Source organism: Chelonoidis abingdonii, chromosome 2 (genome assembly GCF_003597395.2).
Source record: "Chelonoidis abingdonii isolate Lonesome George chromosome 2, CheloAbing_2.0, whole genome shotgun sequence".
Classification (NCBI taxonomy): domain Eukaryota; kingdom Metazoa; phylum Chordata; order Testudines; family Testudinidae; genus Chelonoidis; species Chelonoidis abingdonii.
In genome coordinates this window covers 206,177,188-206,199,041 of record NC_133770.1, presented here as the reverse complement: position 1 = coordinate 206,199,041, position 21,854 = coordinate 206,177,188, and the positions used below count along the sequence as shown (strand labels likewise).

Genomic DNA, 21,854 nt, shown 5'->3' with positions numbered 1-21,854 from the left:
GATAGATAGGTTTTGATGTCATTATCTATTTATCTATGAACATTAAGGTTACAAAGAACATTAAGGTTACAAAGTCAAGCACTGAAAAATTAGGATAAACCGAAATTAAGACTGCCTTCTTGAGTGTATGCATTGTGACACAGTCTTTAAATACATGATCACATATTAATTTTTCCTCAGACTTCCTGCATCATTCAGGGGAAATCATCTATTTCTTTGCAGAAAAACAGGATTTAGAAATCTAGAACCCCTTGCTCTACACCTTCACACTAAATTGAAGATGTTTTGGAAACTTACTAATAATGATACGTAACAGTTGCAAAACAGTAGGGGCATCTGGGAGTTCAATGTGCAGACAGCGAGTTCGTGATCATAACTAGCTAGGAGACTGGCAGTTGGGAAGGTGAGTAAAGGAATAACTTTACAGGGCTGAATGGGATTCGTGGAGATTATTGACTACGCTACCTCTTTAAAAGTTGATACCATTTTACATCATGCAAGTCTGAAACCTAGTGGTCTAAAATGTATCTTGTACAATTGATCGTTATTCACTAGTTACAGTTATTAAGCCGGCACTATATTATGTGATTCAGCAAGAGAATGAGAATGGCGCATCCACTGTTATGGCCCCTGCCTGAAACTAAATTCATTTTCAGTAATCGTACTAGCTGCCATTATAGCTGTATTGTACAATGAAAGAGAAAAGTAAGCACTGATTACATGACAGTTTTTGTTGTGCTTTTTCAGAGTGCAAATTCACCTGCACCAGTGGTAAATGCTTGTATCTTGGTTCGCTGATTTGTAACCAACAGAACGACTGTGGGGATAACAGTGATGAGGAGAACTGTCTACTTGTAACAGAGCATCCACCTCCAGGCATCTTCAGCTGTAAGTACTTAACTTACCTTTTGTGTGTGTCTGTTGTGCACACTATCACTTCAGAATTTACTTTTATGGTTGTCGGTTGGGTTTACAGTATGTTTTGGGAAGGTGCTGGGTGAATCAGGAATTAAAGGTTGTTTTTCTTCACCATCAGTAATTTGTAATTTGCTTTCTCTAAGCAATAGCTTCCTTCAGTCAGGAAGTTTCTAACTCTGGAAAGTGATAGCATCTTTTTTTCAGTACTGCAGTTGTTCACAGGACAATGAGTTCTTATGGGATACAAGGTTATTGCCAGTTGTTGAGAAAATTTGTTTCAAAAATATACAATCTGCATTCATTTATTTTACCACATTCCTAGAAAAATTAAATATTATGTCAATTTCCAGAGCTTAATTTGGCTGCATGTAGAAATTGTGTTTTATGCAAACGAGTTTATTTTTATTCTAAAAGCAGCACCTGCTTTCTGACAAGAGTGAGTCTATGTCGTGTTTGTGTGTCCATGTAAAATATTTTAATTTTCTATTCTTTGAAATATAATAATCTCTTTGCACAGAATGATTGAAATTCATTGGCCTCTGTGTATATTCCACATTGACCGGTGCACACTAAGATGTGTTCTTATGTCTTAATGCTTTTTCATATTTTGGCATTGAAAATTGTTTGGCTGTAAATCTGTTGTGCATACAGAGCCATACCATTTTCAACATCCATTACAGAAAGTTTGCTATCCCCAGTGGAATGGGTCAGCTAGCACTTTTTCTTAATAGTTTGGTCCTGTTATACAGTACAGGTTAAGCCATTTCAACTCAGGTTGAGAGGACGGGTTAGGGATGGCCATTTTCAATCATTTTATTAAACACACAACTTTTTCTACATGCCAAACTCTAATTACTGTGTGCAGACTGCAGTGGCAGGTGCAAATCAGATGGTTATATGTGCTACTTGGTATGCTTGTACAAATCCAAGTGTTGGAGTGTTTAAAATTACATGTCATAACTTGCACAAGTATTAGGTTTTCGACCAGACTGCCTGGTTGAAAAGGTACCTTGGTGGCTCTGGTTGGCACTGGTGACTGGGCTGTTAAAAGTCCAGTTGGTGGTGCTGCAGGGCTAAGGCAGGCTAGTCTGTACCTGTCTTGGCATCACGCTGCGCCCCAGAAGCGGCCAGCAGGTCTGGCTCCTAGCTGGGGGCACCACAGGGCTCTGCGTATTGCCCCACCCCAAGTACCAGTTTCGCACTCCCATTGGCCAGGATCTGTGGCCCAAATGATTGGGTCATGGTATGCACGAGTACTCTTTCTGTGCTATACTGCAGTTTTAATCATCTGTGCTATATATGGCATGGAGGAGCTGGCAGGCTCCATAACTCCGGAATTTGCTGCCTCCTTGGACTCTCAGATCCAGGATCTATTAACTTTCTGGTCATACTTTAAGGCCTGCTTCTTTTCCCAGTCATTTGGGGGAAGGTGGTTTGTAAGAGGGAGCATTTCATTCATTGCTAGGGGTGTTGTGAAGGGGGTTAACTGTTTATTTACCTATAGTGGAATGGACAGTGCATTATTTGTTATACTGGATATTATGAGGTTGTCAATTTTAATTGTTGTAAGGACTTCTAGAGCCCAGGATGGGAGCATGTTAATAGAGGAACATCTGTTTTAAATCCAAAGAATAAATAAAAAGATTGATGGGGAAGTAATCATCTCAATGGAGAACCAAGGAGAAAAAGATAAAAGCCAACAGTCAAAATAGTAGTTATGAACAACACTTAAACTAATTGGGATTGGTGGTATTTGTCATCTACTGGTCATTAAATATACTCTTATGTGATACAAATTAGTCCCAGTAGTGTTATGTAACAGAACATTATTCTGAATAAGGCAAGAGATCTAGTAGTCTGTTAGCTTTGCAGTTTAGGAAACTGACTTCTAAAATAGTTGTTAAAGTGAAGTCCACAGGCTCTAAAGAGATGACATTTTGAATTAAGGGAGATTTTTCATGTTTTTGCATAGTGTTTTTAATAGGAACCCCTATCAGATATTGTGTGGGCTTGAACACAACAGCTAATATTTCTAGTGGCCCCCATATCAGTGACTGAATGGTAATAAAAGTAACACCACTGCTCACCAGAAGTGTTTTCAAACAGAGATTTATACCATTAGTATCACTATGTCACCTGTATTGTAGGATCTTTTGGTTGATATGCACCACCTTCCATATAATACACAGAAAATATTACTGAAACAATATGTAAATGTGTTGGAAATCTCTGTCTTGGTCTAAATTCCAGCAGGATTGACCTCCTCTTTTTCTCCTGGAGTCACTTTATCTTTAGGTGGTGTCACGTGGCACTAAAAAGTGTTAATGACTTCCCACTGCTATATTGTATTTAAAAGTGACCCTTCTCTTTTTGTTTTGACTTTTTCTGTACAAACTATGTTTATTTGACTTCACAATAATGCAGAAATAACACTGCTATGAATGTTTTGCTTGAATTTGTTTAAACACTCAGTATCTCGACAACAGTAATCCATGTTAGGATGTGCATTCCTTGGCTACTGATGACATGTATGTCAATAGTCAAGCATTGAACACACTGTTTTTGCTTATTGGTTGATCTAGTTATGTGAAATTGATAGAATGATTTGTGGAGTACATGATGCCTGGACTCAGTGATGGCAGACAAGATTGTGCTTGAACATTTGTAATAGGATAAATCTGCTACCACAACCTGATGGCATTGTGAACTCTACTATAGATTTGGGTCTTTCTAGATACTATTACTGACCTTTTTTTTTGTGGTCACCCACAACACCGAGAATAAATGAGTGCAAAATGGCAAAGACAGTGCTTTTCAGAAGGAGCATCCAAGGAAAATTAAACATGCCAGTGCTAACCAGGACATTTCCTGCAGCATATAGGGAGCCCAGCAAACAGTTACCTACTTAACATTGCATGAGTCATCCCACTTCAATGGGACAACTCACGTATGAAAAGTTAAGCAAATATGTAAGTGTTTGCAGGATTGTGGCCTGATCAGTTTTCCTCTGCTGATTTACAGGAAGAGTCTCTCTCCCTTTTGAGGGATTTGCCCCTGGACAGTAGTGAGAGATTATAGGCCAGTTAGGTCATATGTATACTAGAAAAAAATGTGTGTTTGTTAATGCAAGTTAAAATCCTAGTGCAGACAAGAAAAGTTGTAATATTAATACAAGTTAATTGGTGCAGGTAAATTCTAACCAGCAGACATATTAAACCTACACCTTGCCTTGTCTACACTAGGATTTTAACATATGTTAGTTAATGTGTGTTAAATTTCACTTTTTCTCCTAGTTAAAACAAGGCTTTAGTGTGGTGAATGACTCTGTCCAACTAGCCTCCTAGAAAGCAGTCTCTGTCAATTTGAGGCAGCACAGTTTCATTTTGTATTATTACAAACAGCAGTAGTACTTATTTATTACTCTGGTAATAGAGCACTTATCACATAGCAGCTATGTGCCTATTTAGAGTTCTAGCATACAGTGATTACAGAAAACTGTGATAGGAAAAAAATTAAACAGAAGCTCAGCTAAACTTGCATTGGATAAGAATGCAAATGCAGAATTTTCACCATTGCAGTATTGGGCTCAGTAATGACTCAACACCCTTGCAAAGTTCGTGTACGCTTACTTGTATGAGACCTGTAAAATTAGGACTGTCTGAGGAATTCAACAACATGCCTGTTTCTACCAGGGCACAGTTCATTTGTGCTAGTTTTTTCCAGTGTTTGTGCAGCAAGTGATCCCCCTACCTTAGCCTGCCCAGACTTCTAGGAAGCAATTAGATTTTGAAAGTGGCATAAGGAATGGAAAGTTTGAGGCTGCTGTCTCTTTGCAGCACACAGTACTGCAGCCATGTGTAACGGAGAAGCATTGCATCTTCTAGAGATGCTGGAAATCTAATTCTTAGTTTATCTGGTTGACTGTATAGCCTTTTTTCAGTGAAACTGGTTGTGTGAAGTGTTCTGTGTGTGCACATGGCATGCTATTTAACAAAATACTGACGTGTGAAAATGAGATGAACTCTAAAATGAGGCAGAATGCATCTCCCACATCACATGAAATTTATGTACACACCAGGTGGTAAACTGTCAGCTTTAATGAGGTTGACACTTCACTACAGTTTGAGGTAGTAATGTCAGAGTTTACTGTGGAATCTTTATTTTCCTCGGTGAGGTAAATAAATATTACTTCCCCACACCTTTTGTGGCAGCTGTGTACCTTGTAAAAATCTATAGGGGTTTGAAGAATGATTCTGCTTTAAAAACAAGAAACTCAAACAAAGGAAAATATTTTGTTCAATAAAAAAATAGAGGTTCAAAAAAGCCTTTTGCAAGGCTCTCTTACTGTTTCACTGAATTTGTGCAGATAAAAACAACCTCTCAGATTTACATTTTGATTGTGTTTCTGCTTTCATGTGTGCTGGGCTGTCCCACTTCAGGTGAAATTTATCCATTTCTTTAAATATTTAGCAGTCTAGCCTAGATGTTAATGAAAGTCTGGCACTGCTATTTTGAGAATTGCAACAATGATAGTAATTTTCAGTGTCAGATTACTGCTTTGCAGAGGGAAAGGGAGATGGGAGGAGAAGAGAGAAAAAAGATTGTTTCACTTCTAATAGAGTTTGCCATCAGCCTGGCTGTGCCAGACAGATGGATCATGAATACTGTCTAGACTCTCTCTGCCTGAGTGGAGCTGTGGTCTCTAAGGACAATCAATGAGACGCCAGCTTAAGTAACTGGGGAAAGTCAGGACGAACTCTCCTCTAATCAGATAGCAATCAATGCAGATCCTGCTTCACCAGGCTAGACACAAGGCCCTCTGTTACTGATAACAGGTCAATACCGATTTCAGCTGAAACTTGTCTATTATTAGGCTTTAGAGGGAGAGAGAAAGAGGCATAGTATTTTAATGCTATTGATTTCAACTGTATATGTCCAGAGAATGCAGAATGATTTAATTCAGGAGTGTGGTACTTGGGAGGAATGGGGGAGAGGGGGAAGCAGTCATATGGCTATAAAACACACACATTAATCTGTTTAGTTAAGGCCTGTATTTATTGATTGGTTTAGTCAGTGTATATACTTGGAAATGCCCCTGCTGCTCACTTTCCCTCAGTTTGGGCCGCTTGGTCAGGAAGCATTTTTTTTCTGGCCTTTTTTCCCTCCTTCCTCCATTCAGATGATGTGATATAGGGTATCCAGCCCGCTCTGCCCTCACTCTGGGGATGGTATGCTAACCAGGGAAAGCCTCTGGGAGATATTATTGAGCTTAATGCTCTTTGGTACTGTACATTTTCATTGCTTTGCTACTAAGTACCAGTCATTTCTTGCTTATTAAGTAAACCTGTGTGAAATAGACCTAGAAGTGCATGCTTCTTAACCAACAGAGTTATAACAATGGTTGGATTTAATACATTTGGTATCTTATTGGAAATGGCAAGATGAATCTCTGGTGCATATGTTGCAGAATTACCCACAGTCGTCTCACTTCTGGTTCTCTGTATAAAACCAAATACTCCATTTAATCTGTTCTTTTTTGTTTACTTTTAGAAAATCCATTTTGTTTCAATTCTTTAACCCCTATTTTGTACCTTGAAATGCTTGAAGCTGTATGCAAAGTGTTTGTTTTTTAAATTGTTTATTCTCTGCAGAGTTTGAAGTCCATCAAGAAAAAATTGCTGTTACTATAAATATAAAGTTTGAATGAGCAAAGCATGATCTGAGAGTAGTATTTAAGTTCTGTATTTATTTAATTGTGTTTGTTTGGCTGTTTGTTTTCAAAATATCAAGTGCTGTTTGCTTTTGTGTGGAGACATGGGGCGGAATCCTGGTCCAGTGTAATCAATGGCGAAACCCCTTTGACTTCAGTGCAAGAGTACACCCACAGTTCTCTGGAACACTGAGGTATTAAAAAGTGTGGTAAACATCCGGGCAGATTTTTAAAATAAGAGGCAATGTTCAGGATTTTTCAGATTTTTGTGAAGCAGGCATTGCAGCTCAGAAAGAGCTGTCTCTGTGACCAGATTGTTCCCTCCCTTGTAGCTGCCATCCTGCCCACCCTGGCGCCAGCTTCCAGCCCTGGGAGGAGGGAGAGGCCCACAGGGAGGCGCTGACTGATAGGCTGGCATTGAGTCCTGGGCTTGTGCCAGCCACCCTGCCACCATGACAGGGAGCAACTCTGCGCCCCACCTCTAGAGTGAGGCTGCAGATACCCCCTCCAGCACTCCCCAGATATCATCTCCAGTATCCCCAGTACTCCTCCCAGTATACACACATCCCTCCAGCACTCCCAAAATGCCTCCTCCTGCATCCTCCCAGTACACAAAACCCTGCCCATCCCCCAAATACCCTCTCCCAGTATACACACATCCCTCCAGCATCCCCCTCAAATACCCTTTCCAACATCCCCCAACTGTACCCCCCCAGCTCCTTCTCCCTCCACCTCAGCAGTGTTTTCTTTTGGGGAACCTGAAATATGGTAACCCTAGTATAAGAAAATACATAAATTGGAATAGAATGGAGAAACTGTGCTGTAATGTTAACTTCAGCCCACAGTACCACATGTTGGACGTTGTTCTTGTAGAGATATGTTTGTAGAAGATTATGATTTAAAGATGCTCCATCATAAGGGACAGTATTATGAATATGGGAATTTGAGATGTGTCCTGGAGGGAGAGGGTTGGGAACACCCCATGTCTGTGTGCAGCAGATGACCAGAGTTTATTAAAATTTAATTCCTTTCTCATTCACTGATTTGTTATTTCATGAACCTCAAAATTGTTACAGTTCTCATTCCCATACATTTATACGTTTTCAGCTGCAGGGGAATTTGGCCATAGAATTTGGTAGAAATCTTGTGGCTAAATCTCTGTACAATTTCTTAATACAATTTTCTAAAATCTTTCCAATCTGACTTTTACTTTTTTTTCTCATTCATTCAAATATAATGATAATTGAATAACTCCTAATTATGAGCATTACATCTGTGCTGTGTTTGTACTTGGCTAACACAGGTGTCTAGATAAGCAATCATAATTGTACGTCATTGGAAATCTCTAGATTGTCTTCTCCCAAGTATGCAGCTAGTATAAACACTGCTTCTATTTTCATAATTGTTAAAGCATTACAGAGGTGGTGTTTTGAAGGGACTTTTAAAAATAATGTGCAATAACAAGGCAAATAAACAACTCTCATGCCCTAAGAGTACTGCAGACTAATATTTGATAGTTTTTTATTCTGAGGATGTATGCCTGACCCTGTACCTCCAGAGACTCTTCATATTTTGATCAATGAACAACTTTAATTTCTCTTAAGCAGAAACATGTCGCCCTAGGAAGCCATCCTCTAACATTTACATTTTAGCCACTGGAACAACTTCCAAGGGTTGTGGTGAATTCTCCATCCCCTGGCAATTTCTAAATAAAGATTGGATGTTTTTCTAAAGGATGTAGTCTAGTTCAAATAGGAACTATATCAGGGAAGTTCTATGACTGTGTTATGCAGGAGTCAAACTAGATGATCACAGTGGGCCTTTCTGGCCTTTGAATCTATTATTCCAGTGGTCCCCAACCTTTTTGTGGCCAGTAGCACTTTCATGTTTTCAGAAGAGTGTGGCGGGCACCAACAATTTTTCAAGGCTTATTTTGTATTTGTGCATTAAATAACACGAAAAACATCATATTTAATATTACATAATATATGAACCCATAAGATTTAAAAAGGGTAATTTTACATGTAAAAGGTATTAATTAAATTATTTGGCAATTACTCTTTCACTTTACCATGTGAATTTGCTCTTTTTTATCTACCTGTAAGAAAAACTAAGGAGTTTTTACAAAATAAATATCATAAACAGTTTTCTTCTTATTTATTTTAAAAAAGTAAAACGTTGAACTGCTGGTCCAAATATATTTATTATTCTTACTTTCACATAGAATGAAGCCTGCAGCCCTGGAGTTCTCTGTCCCCGGCAGGCGCAGGGCCACGGTTTCTCTCTGGCTTAATCCGCAGCCCTGCACCTGCCAGAGACCGAGAACACCGGCGCCCGCAGCTTGCAGCCCTGGAGTTCTCGGTTCCCGGCAGGTGCGGGGCCGCAGCTTCTCTCCGGCTCCAAAGCAGAAGTAGAAATTGTTACAATGTTGGGAATAAAATCAGGTTCTAAAGAAATATTTTTGTTGATTCAGCAAACAGGGAATGCAAACTAACTCTTCTTGAGCCACTGTCAGAGTAGTGTAAAATAGTGATGATTCAGCAATGGTGATATTTTTTCTATAAATGTTAAGCTGTGTTGGATGCCTTATTCAAGATAAGCATCTTCTCCAAACAATGAAACTGTTCAAGAAGCTAGAGAGATATATACCTGAGGGAATGGATGTTCTGGTAGTGCTTGCTTAAATCAGAACCTTTCCTTGTAGAATGTATTCGTCTAACAGATTGTTATAGTACCAATAACTTTTTTATTCTTTCTTCCCTTTGCATTCTCTCTCAGACCCCTTTTTCCCTTCCAGTATTGCTGTGTAATAGGTTCGCAGAGGTGAGAGGGAATAATGACGCAGTATGTGAATACAGAGTCTGGCACCTAGTAACACCTTGATAGAAATAGAAAGCTGTGAACACAGTATTAAAATATGCTAACAAGCTGCAGGAACTAATGGGCTGAATTTTTACACTGCAGATGTTCTGCCGGCACTTGTGCTGAATGCAGTAACAAATGTGTGGAACTGATGATGATATTACTGTGTTCTTGGCAGCGCTGTTCTCTGAAATGATCTCTCGCTTTATGTTTTGCTAAGGTTTAGAATGTTCTCCTCTATGGACTAAAATAAAGAATGTAAGTATATCTGTAAAACAAATCTATAAGTCTTAGTTTGTGGCAGTTTGCTTTCAGCTGTCTGGAGGTAGTAGGTTATGACAAGTCAGATGAGTCTTGTTTGCATAGAGTTATTTTTATTCAGCCATACAGTATTGTATGTGTGCATTCAGTATTGCAGAGGTGCTGGTGAGGAGTTTCTAGATCCTGTGCGTGTTTATTAGGTCTCCTGCAACATTAAGGTCAATGTTCTTGAAATCTTGCCCATTTGATGAGAAGAACTAAACCATATGGAAACATAAGTGAGATACTGTACACACACAGTCTAATTTACAAACAACCTGCTCCTATCTTTCTCTATGCTAAAATTCTGTGTTCTTTCGGAAGGAAATTTTACTTTTGGGTTCATTTGTCCCACTCCAGCACCTCAGTCTGTCCATCCATGTCGCCCTTTCTTTGTCAGTACTTAACAGAAAATAACAATAATCTCTCCCTCTCCTCCCTACCGTCCAATTATTTTAATAACAAACAGTCTTAACTTGCTTCCAGGAGGTTCTGGCATTCCTAAAAAAATCTGTATTCATGCTGGCAAAAGATTTGCCAGATGCCACTTGGAATCATTACCTTTGTTAGCAGTCTTTTTCTTCTTCCTCCTTAAAGAAGTTTTGTAAATAACAAAATGGAAGGCCCATATTGCTTTTGTTTGTCAGACTCTGTAGCTTTTGTATTGAACGCCTGTTTGCGCTAAGATACTTCCAGTACCGATGGTCGGCCAGATGGCTCTGGATATTAGTGGTAGATGATACCTTCCCTCCAGGAAGTGCATTTACAGTGTACCTACAGTACAAGGCTTTTCAACCATACCGCATTATACCAAACCTTTTTAAAAGTGTGAGGAAATGAATTCCATTTGTGCCTACTAGAAAAGGAAGGGTAGGGCTGAGAAGACATGAAGAATATGGGTGGTCTTGTGGACAAGGCACGGGTCTTGGTGTCAAGAAATCTGGGCTCTTTTCCTATCTCTGTCACAGATTTCCTGAATGACCATGGGCAAATCATTTAAATCTCTCTTTGCCTTAATTTCCCTATTTGCCTTCATTTCCCTACATCAGAGGGGTGTTGTCAGAATAAATTAATTAAAGTTCATGAGGCACTTGCAATGAGATAATGAGAAGCCACAGAAGTGCCTATAAATAAATAACATGAGAGAAATATGCTACAGAGAACAGGACTATTTACATACTTTTAGAGAAGTCCCAGAATCTTAAATTCAGCTGAATATTTACAAGGATAATATGTGTGTGCTGGTGGTTGTGTAGAGTGCACTCATCACAGGATGTTCCTTATGCCTGGGTTTGGTGAAACAGCTCATTTTTCATCTAGCTCCCACTTCAGACAGTTGCTCCAGCTCTGCAGTGGTCTCTCTTCTCTAGATTTTGCTTTCTGGCCAGGTCACTTTAAATTCTCTCCCTTTCCAGAGTATCAATGTCTCACGCGGACAGTCCCCCATTTGACAATGGTCTGATGTTTTCTGCCCATACAGGATTTCTCTCCTGTTCCTCTCTTTTGTCAGAGTAATGTGGCTCCAGAGGCAGGGCTCAATTAACCTTTTGTGGGCCTGGCACCAAACATATTTGTGGACCCCTATGTAGTCATTTTGAGCCCTTTCTGAGTGTGGGCCCACCGTGACGGCACCATTGGTGCCATAGTAAATCTGGCACTGCTGGGATGGGGATTAAAACATTTATTCAAAAACAAAATAAGATATTTGAAACCACACTTGTCTGAGACCTCCACTCAGGCCACAGAGAACAAACTGGGGTAGCATCAGTGTACCCAGAATACTCTTGAATTTGGTTTACTTGTGTGAGAAGGGGTTGTTTGTTAGTTTTGTCTTTTTTGTTAAAATGCTCAGAACCTACTTGGGGCTCTGCATCTCCCTACCACCATGACCTCTACCCAAAGTTATGTTTTGTAAATACAATTTTGGTAACTGGATTTTCTACTTTGGTACAGTAATGTTTACAAAACTTTTTTAAAAGATAGTTTCTTTCACCCATTTCTCTTTTTGCCTCACTTCAAGTGAAACAGTAAAGTTACTGCGGTGGAGTGTGGGGAGGAAAATTGCTAGTGCCTATCTTTTGGGGACACACACTCACACACACAAAACCCTTGCCCTGCCACTTCTCCGAGGCCTCACCCTGCTTACTCTAACCCTCCTCCCTTTGTTGCTTGCTCTCCCACATCCTCACTCACTCACTTATAGATTCATAGACTCTAGGACTGGAAGGGACTTCGAGAGGTCATCGAGTCCAGTCCCCTGCCCTCATGTCTAGACCATCCCTGATAGACATTTATCTAACCTACTCTTAAATACTTATTTGCATCAGGCTGGGGAGGGTCCCTTTTCCAGCGCTCTCTCCCCTTTCATCCTCAGAGTGCAGGGGGAATTTTCTGGGCATTCCCACTGGCTGGGGCGTGGCAGCCGGCACTGCTCAGCCCTGCTCTCACTGCCCCCCTGCACCCTGGTGGTCACAGACAAATTTGCAGGGTTGAGACGGTGCCCAGGAGCCTGCAGCCAGGCATCATGGTTGCTGGGGGGCTGCACCACCCCGGGAGAGCGGGCAAGACTCAGGGTTGAGAAGGCCAAGCCAGGCGCCCCTATCCCAATGCTGGAGAGGGGCACCTGGCTTGGGATCAGTGCCAGGAACCCTCTTTCTGGACCATTTCCTTGACTGGGATATTTTGATCCACTCCACCCACTTCAACTGGGGCAGCTCACAGCATGGCACAAGGCATTCTGGGACTACTAGTGCAGTTGGCAGAGCAGGTCCGAGGGCCCCAGCAGAACATAATGGCGTGCAAACTACAACTCCCAGCCCACCCCATAACACTCAGTCCCTGTTGTGCCTGCGCACTGCACTCCCTGAGCTGCTGAGTGTTTCAGCTGGTGCTGGGAAGTTGCTCACGCTTCACATGGCCAGGCGGTGGCCAGGGTTGGATTAACCCTTTGTGGGCCCTCAGGTAATCATTATGGGCCCTTTCCAAGTGTGGGCCTGGCGCCACAGTGCCACTGTAAACCCAGTGCTGCCCAGAGCTTCCCTCTGGAGTCTTTTAATCAAAGTCAAAATCGAAATACAAACCAGAACAAAAAAAAAACCAAAACCCCAACTATCTGCACTTTCCCCAGGATTGAACTTTTAATCCATCCTGAGTCCTCCACAGCCATCAGTTCTTCTAAGAATGCTGGCTCAGAGGTTGCCTCCCTGTATTCTTGTCCCTGATCTGGATCCTCAGCTCCAGTTTGCTCCCAAGGCCATTTGTGGGTGTGTTGGCCTTCTCTCAAGCCCATTTAGAGTCTCTCTTATTCCTGCTAGCTTCTTGCATCAGGGCCAAGGTGTTAACTTCTTCTTGAAGTTTCTCTGCCCTCTGCTACCCAAAGAGGAACTACAGAGTGCTTCCCCATCTCTTTGCAGCCCTCTTCTCTGAGCTTCCTCTATTTAAAGAAACAACCCAGCTGCTCCCTAGCTGAGACTCGTATTTAATTGGGCCTGGTCCAACCTCCAGGTGCAACGAGGTTTGTTAATTGGCCTCTCCAGCCTACATTAACCATTTCATCGTGTGTGGGGTAATCACCCCTTTACCCAAGCAATTAACAAAAGAGAGCTTGTTCAAAATACAAACCTCCAGAAAAAATCTCAAGCCTTCTTTGTAATTATGAATTGTTTGTGATCTGTTGCTTAACACTTGCAGATTTAGCTTTATTTTTCCACTGCTGTATCAGCTTTTAAGTACCGCAGTAATAGATGCTCCAGAAGTAGTGTAGGTAGACACATGAGAACCCATTAGGTGAAAATATGATTAGGACCCAAGAAACAGAGTAGGACTCAATCTTCATCATGGCAAGAAGATAACAGCAAGGTACCACAAAGGTCCATACTAGGATTGGTGTTGTTGAATGTATTTAGTAATACCTGGAAAAGAGATGAAAAGTGAAGTGGCAAAATTTGCAGATGACACAAAATGATTTAGGTTAGTCAGGTCCAAAGAGGGCTCTGAGGAACATCAAAATGATCTAATTACCATAGGTGGGTGAATAGACAACAGAATAGCAGATGAAAATCAGTATTGATAAATGTAAAGTAATTTACATTGGAGGGGAAAATGTCAACTAATCATACATGTTATTGGGTTCTAAATTAACTGTATTAACTCTGGAAAGTAGGTATCATTATGGACAGCTGACTGAAGACCTCTGTAGTCAAAAATGAAATAAAATGTTAGGATTAATAAGGCTCAGGATTGAGAGCAATATGGGAAGTATTATAATGCCTTTACAAAAATCATTGGTTCACCTTCATCTGGAATACTGTGTTCAGTACTGGTCATCTCATCTCAAAAAATATGTCTATCAAGAAAGGGTTCAGAGAAGAGCAATAATAATGAAATGAATGAATGAAAAAACTCTCATATGAAGAGATACTGAGAAGACCAGGACTGTTACTTCATACAGTAGACAAATAAGAGGGGACATGATAAAAGTACACAAAATAATGAATGGTATGGAAAAGATAGACTAGGAACTTCTTTTCTCCTTGTCTCATAATCTTAAAAAAAAAAAAAAAAAAAAAAAAAAAAAAAGGAGGGGGGGCAGGCACTTGAATTGTCTAGTGGCAAATTCAAATTATTAAAAGAAAATACTTTTTCATACAGCACATAATTAGACTCTTGAACTCATTACCATGTGTGTTGATAAGGGGAAGAACTCAATTAACTTTAAAGAACAGGATATTTATATAAAAATAACAAGAATAATAAAAGAAGAGTGCTTAGATAGTATATAAAATCTCTTGCTTCAAGCTTTAAACTAATCTCTATTAGTGATTAGGATGAGCCCTTCATGGAGGCAAATGAATACATCTGGTCCTATTGTAGGGTTTTTTGTACCTTTCTCTGAAGCATCTGGTGTTGGCCACTGTCAAAGAGGATACTGGACTGGATGGACCATTGGGCTGATCCACTTCAGCAATTTCTATGTTCCTATCTGTAATGAGAAACCAAAGCACCCGTTGATGATTTCAACAGAGCATGTAAGAGTATGTCACTGTGATCAGATTCCCCATGTAAATAATTTACCCCCTGTTAAATATTAATATGAATTACACTTAAAATTAGAATTATACTATACAGGCTAGAGAGAAACATAGACAAATCTAGACTGTCTTGTGAATCATTTTTTTCAAAGCAGAGGACAAGGTAGCTTGGCTTGAACACTGACTCATTTAACAGTGGGAATTGAGTTAGTTCTGCCAGTTTTTGGTGTTGCCTACTGCATAGCAAGTGTCAGCTTTGCGGAGGATGTCTAGGAGGATGTAGAACCACAGTGGGAGAGAATAGGCTGCCATGACATGTATTTGGAATTGCTGAGGATTTTTAGTCTAAGTAGGAAGGGTTTGCAGTTAAACATACTAGAACCCACATCTGCATTTGATCCTCTGAAGCTTCTTCCAGCCCTTCTGCCTCTGGTAGCTCACTTAGTTAATAACTGAGGGTTCAGAAACATGCACTATATGACCGTTTAAACACACACTCCTGTAATCAGCATATAGATGTTTAAATTAAAACAAACAATATACAACAACTCCAGTACTATCTCTTTCCCCCAATAGGTGACATCAACAGTTTCTCCATTTATTGCAACGCAGGCAACTGAGTAATTGAGACTTAAAAGAGGGTGTGTGTGTGTGTGAGAGAGAGAGAGAGAGAGAGAGAGACTGACTCATAAGGTAAATATTAGATATTTTGTTGATAATTACTTGCCTGAAAAGTGAACAGTATTGGTAAGAACATAACATATTGGGCTAGACCAATGGTCCATCTAACCCAGTATCCGGTCTTCCAATAGAGGCCAGTGCCAAATGCTTCAGAGGGAATGAAAAAACCAGGGCAACGTATCAACTGGTCCATCCCTTGTTGTCCAGTCCCAGCTTTGGCAGTAAGAGGTTTAGGAACTCCAAGAACATGGGGTTTCATCTCTGACCATCTTGGCTAATAGCCATTGATGGACCTCCCCTCCATTAACTTATCTAATTCGTTTTTGAACCTGTTATACTTTTGGCCTTCACAACATCCTCTGGCAAAAAGTTCCACAGGTTGACTGTGCGTTGTTGAAGTACTTCCTTATGTTTCTTTTAAACTTCGTGCTTGTTAATTTCATTGGGTGACTGCTGATTCTTGCATTATTTGAAGGAGTAAATAATGTTTCACTTTGTTCGTATCATGCATGATTGTATAGACATCTGTCCTATCCCCCGTTAGTTGTCTGTTTTCTCAACTGAACAGTATGTCTTTTAAATCTCTCCTCATATGAAAGCTGTTCCATACCCCTAATCATTTTTGTTACCCTTCTCTGTGTCTTTTCCAATTCTAATATATCTTTTTTGGGATGAGGTGATCAGAACTGCACCCAGTGTTCAAGATGTGGGCATACCGTGGAAAGTTGGCGTTGTGATATTTTCTGTCTTATTATCTATCCTTTTCCTAGTGGGTTCCTAACATTGTTAGTTTTTTTTGGTTTTGTTTTGTTTAACTTTTTTTACTGTGTCTACACATTGAATCAATGTTTTCAGAAAACTGTCCACAATGATTCCAAGATCTCTTTCTTGAATGGTAACAGATAATTTAGAACCCATCATTTTTCTGTATAAGTGGGATTATTTTTTTCAATGTGCATTACTTTGCACTTATCAGCATTGAATTTCATCTGACATTCTGTTGCCTGGTCAACCAGTTTTGTGAGATCCCTTAGTAACTCTTTGCAGTCACTTTTGGAACTTATCTATCTTGAGTAATTTTGTATCCTCTGGAAATATAGTCATGTCATTGTTTACTCCCTTTCCTGATGATTGATGAATATTTTGAACGGCACAAGTCCCAGTGCAATCCTTGGGGAGCCCCACTATTTGCCTCTTTACATTTTGAAAACTGACCATTTATTTCCACCTTTTGTTTCCTATGTTTTAACCACTTATTGATCCACAAGAGGACCTCTTATTCCATGCCTACTTACTTTGTTTCTGAGCCTTTGCTGTTAGCTTGTCAGAGGCTTTCTGAAAGTCTGATTACGTTATATCCAGAAGATCACCCTTGTCCACATGCTTGTTGACACCTTCAAAGAATTCTAGTAGATTGGCAAGGCATGATTTCCCTTGCTAAAACCATGTTGATTCTTCCCCAACATATTGTGTTCATCTATGTGTCTGATAATTCTATTCTTTACTATAGTTTCAGCCAATTTGCTTGGTACTAAAGATAGGCTTAATGGGCTGTAATTGCCAGGATCACCTCTGGAAGCTTTTTTAAAAAATGGTGTCACATTAGCTCTCCTCCAGTTATCTGGTAAAGAGACTGACTTAAGCAATAGGTTACATGCCACAGTTAGTAGTTCTGCAGTTTCATGTTTGAGTTCCTTCAAAGCTCTTGGGTGAATACTTTCTGGTCCTGGTGACTTTTCCCATTTAATTTATCAGTTTGTTCCAAAACTTCCTCTCTTGATGCTTCAATCTGGGAAAGTTCCTCACATTTGTCACCTAAAAAGAATGGCTCTGGTGATGGAATCTCCCTCACATCCTCTGCAGAGAAGACAGATGCAAAATATTAATTTAGCAAAGGCCTTGTCTTTCTTGAGTGCTACTGTAGCAACTCGGCCGTCCAGTGGCCCCACTGGTTGTTTGGCAAGTTTCCTGCTTCTCATGTACTTCAAAATATTTTTCCTGTTGGTTTTTATGTATTTTGCTAGCTGATTCTCAAATGCTTTTTTTTGGCCTATCTAATTATACAGAGTTTATGCTCCTTTCTATTTGCCTCAGTAGGATTTGACTTCCAATTTTTAAAGGATGTCTTTTTGCTGTTAACTGCCTATTCTACTCTGCTGTTTAGCCATTGCAGCATTTTTTTGGTCCTTTTACTGATTTTTTAAAAAAATTTGGGGTATACAGTTTAGTTTGAGACTCTGGTATTTTTAAGTATTTTCCATGCAGTTTGCAGGCATTTCACTTTTGTGATTATTAATTTCCTTTTAACCTCTGTTTTACTAGTGTCCTCATTTTTCTGTAGTTCACCTTTTGGAAGTTCAATGCCACCGTGGTGGGTTTGTTTGTGTTTTTCCCAATACAAGGATATTTAATTATGGTACAATCATTATTTTTACTGAGCAGTTCAGTTATATTCACCTCTTGGACCAGATCGTGCGGTCCACCAGACTAAATCAAGAATTGTAGATTCCAGGACAAGCTGCTCCAATAAATAGTGATTAATGGTGTCTAGAAGTGGTATTCATGCTCAATTAAATGCAATGTTTGGTTTGCCTGACCCACCTAATCCCTACAGTTCACCATAACTAAAGTGGCTTAAATGAAAAAATATTAAGAAGGATGATTAATTTAGAACTTTTAAAATTTTTTGATTTCGAAGAATAAACTCCTTATTGCAGATGGATATAAATCCAAGTGCCATCAGTATTTAGAACTCATGAAGAAGGTTGACATTAAAGGTGTAACTTAACTCATTCATTTATCTCTGTGTATACTTATGTATCACAAATAGCTCCTGTTTTATTTTAAATAAATAAATAGAATAGCCAGATTCTAAATTGCCATAAATTGGGTGAAAATAAATGATAATGCTACCTGCATGATCAGTGATTCAATGGGACACTTAATTGCAACTCATGTAAAATTTCCCATTTCCTAATATTATCTCTAGATATTGAAATACTAAATATTAGAATTTCCAGTTGACTGTTTCCATAGTAAAATTGTTTGTAAAACATCCCTTTCTCTTTTTGTACCGCAGTCCAGACACATGGGCACTTTCAGCCCCTCCCTGCCCATCATGTAGGAAAATGGATTAACAAACGGTACAATTAGTTGTACCAAAATGTTCATAGGTTGTCTGTCATTATGTGCTGTATTCCAGTTAAACGTCGTGTATAGCTCAAAAGAAATTATGACTCAAGATATTTGTTACCAAAAAAAAAAATGTTGAGAAGGCTTTTTCTTTGATGGTTTCTGTATTTATAAAATGTTTCTCACTCTTTCCGGAAATGACTTCCTCTTTCTTGATGCTTCACCCTTGAAGGAAACTTGTAAATTACAAGAGAGCTTTTAATCTTTTTGCCCAAGTGTCTGGGGACATAGTTTATCTCCCTTCCTTTCCCCCCACAATTTGTGGCTTTGCTTTGTAGATTACAAATGAGATACTTATTGGGTGTGAAAAAAAAGAAAGCGCGCGTGTGAGAGAGAAATCTTTCTTGTACAAATGGTGCTTTGGAGAGCTCTCAGTTTGCGAGACTAATCTGAGTAAGCACAACTATTTCTCCATATTACCTGGAACACTTCAGTTGGTTGTTTGGTTGCATTTTCTGCTATGACTTCATAAGTCGGTGCTTACCACAGCCGATAACTCTGCACAGAAGTATTTATGCACAATAGCAATAGGAACAGATTTCAGAGATCTTTGAACTGCTTTTATAGGCAGAGAGGATCTTATCAGAGAGAGGGAGAAATTCTGCCTTCACAGAAATACAGTTCATACCTTTGCAGTAGCTATGCAAGCCACACTATGTATTTATGTATTTAATTAATAATTTGTAGCAAGGGGAAGTAAAACATATAGTAACTTCTAAAACTGAAACCACAGCAGAGAGATTTAGGTTGGCAGAATGCGATTATCCACATTGCAAGACTCATAAGAAAAGTACCATGCAATTTTTTTTTAATGGCCACAAATGGTCAGGACATCATTTTTATGTCTCACCACTTGTGCCTCATGCCATTATTCATTATAGATAGTTATAGTTGTCAACATTTAAATTTTTTTTGCAGAGGCGATTTTCCAAATAAGCCTGATCAACTGCGGGCCACCAGCTGCTGGAGAGCTGCCTACGCATTCTAGTGTATTTTAGGTGGCTAAAAAAATTAAAGATATTAACTCTCTGGGTCTTAATAACAATGCAATTTCCAGGCATTTCTTATAGGTCTACTATTCCATCACATTCAAAATTTACTAAATTCTGTATTTTCTCTTCCATATTGTGCATTGTGATATTGCATCATTACATAATTGTCCATTATTGTGTTTAAAAAAAAATGCAGGTAACACAAAAAGAAAAGGCTCAGTGTCAGCTACTTTTGGGCATAGAAGAAAACTTGTGATGGAGGCCAAAAGCTGAGAGTGTATCATGCCCAGAATGGGTGGTTGCAAGCATGGTTGTTAAAATTCCACATAAACTACATTACAAATGGCTTACTTTTAAGAAATGTCTTCCTATTCCAGATGGTACTGTATTCACAATAATTTTGTCAGTGAAAACCTATGAAAGATGCATTGTTCTTCAGCACAGTAATGTACAGTATTTTGACTGGAAATCTCTATGAGCATCCATGTGAAAACTCACTGACTACCAAAATGATATATTTAATTGAAGTGATAGCAGCTGCAAATATACAATCTAATCCTGTTCAAATGAACTGATACAGTTTGTAGCAGTATCGCTGTTTGAAAATCATAGCGTGGACTTTGCTTCTTCCTTAGCAGAGAGCTAGAACATACAGACACCATTTAAAACTATTCTGATGTACACATGGGCAAGTGTACAAGCCAGCACTTGCAGCTTTTCAGCAGTAGTTATGTTTCTTTTTTCAGATGATTGAGTAAGATGGCTTGCAGGTATTAGTGTCCTGCAGGGGTGAACGAAGTGTAGCCTCCTGAGTTCTACAGCTCAGCCCATGGTCATCCTCATTTCATAAAGGAAATGCCATCCAAGGAAACTTGTGCCCAGTATACATAGCTGCATCTCAATTTGAGCAGCCTCCCCTGCATTATTTGCTGGGCCTTGTAGCCCTCTGCCATACCATATTAAACATGAGTGTAGCTGAAACCTGCTGTATTTCAAGTACATGTGGCTCTTGGGCTCATGGCAAATTGCCAATGCAGCCCTCACATGGCCAAATATTAGGTACTCCAGTGTAGCAGTAGCTATCACAACACAGTGTACCACTTTTCATTCAATACATGATCTGCCTGTACAACACCGAGCACAGTGGGCTCAATCTGGCTGTGGACTCTAGGAGGTATTGCAGTGTAAATGTTTATTAATCATCACAATATATCTTTAACATATTTTCCATCTTTGTGTTCTTGTATGGCCCTCATCACCTCTGAATGAATGACAGATATTTATGAAATAAATCTCTCCATGCCCCTGTGAGGTGGGAAAGTGTTATACTTATTTCACAGATGGAGGACTGAGGCTGAGCGATGGACTTGTCCACAATCGTGCAGGAGATTGTGGCACAACTGGGACTTGAACCCAGAGCTCCTGAGTCGCAGACCAGTTATCCCTTATTCACAAGAACTGCTTTCCCCTTTACAAAGGTGGGTGGTATCCCATTTTACAGCTGGGGATGCTGAGGCACAAAGTGCTTGTGACTTGTCCAAGGTGACACAGTGAGCCAGTGGTAGAATCAAGAATGCAGCTCAAATCTCCTGCTATTAACCCCTTACTTTCATGAGTACTAACTAAAATAACTAAATACCTAGAATACTCACAAATTTATTTATTTTTTTTAAAAACCTCTTTATATGATTCAATGTATTTAAAACCTACTGTGTGCTACGTTAAGTTGCCTGGCAGCGTGGATACCCAAAGGCAATTATTTATTATAAGTCCCTCTGTCCACTGTTCCTAACTTTTTCATGCCTTCAGTTATTTTAACAGATTTGGGCACACAGAGCGGTAGGGGTTTTGTTTTGTTTTCAAGAGCAGTCTGTAGCCACTGAGAGAGTGACTTTTTAATGTGGGTGCTCAGACTAAGTATAGTTTGTGATTGGTAGCATAAAGGAGGTCTCCTTTAAAATACCTTTAGGTGTAGACATTTAGTAATATACAAATTGTATATATTGAACAAATACATACTCAGGTGAACTCCAGGATAGATGAGAAGAATGTAATGATTTGATTATTGTGGAGCACTGATGCAATATCTATCAACAAATTGCTGTATTTTTGACACCCAGAACAGACACTGTGTAGAATGCGTCAGAGTGTGTTGAAAATAAATTGAGC

The 21,854-nt window shown here is 39.5% G+C and overlaps 1 protein-coding gene across 2 annotated transcripts in view; it reads left to right on the top strand.

Moving 5' to 3' along the window:
* Positions 1–21,854, top strand: part of LDLRAD4 (low density lipoprotein receptor class A domain containing 4) — a 462,955-nt gene that overhangs the window by 254,458 nt on the left and 186,643 nt on the right. Inside the window, exon 3 of one of the 2 annotated variants that reach the window (XM_032792011.2) lies at positions 748–888. In XM_032792011.2, coding sequence (XP_032647902.1) covers positions 748–888 — 141 coding nt within the window. Of the gene's footprint in view, positions 1–747; positions 889–21,854 lie in introns of those variants that run through there. The other variant, XM_075062927.1, reaches the window with a different exon arrangement.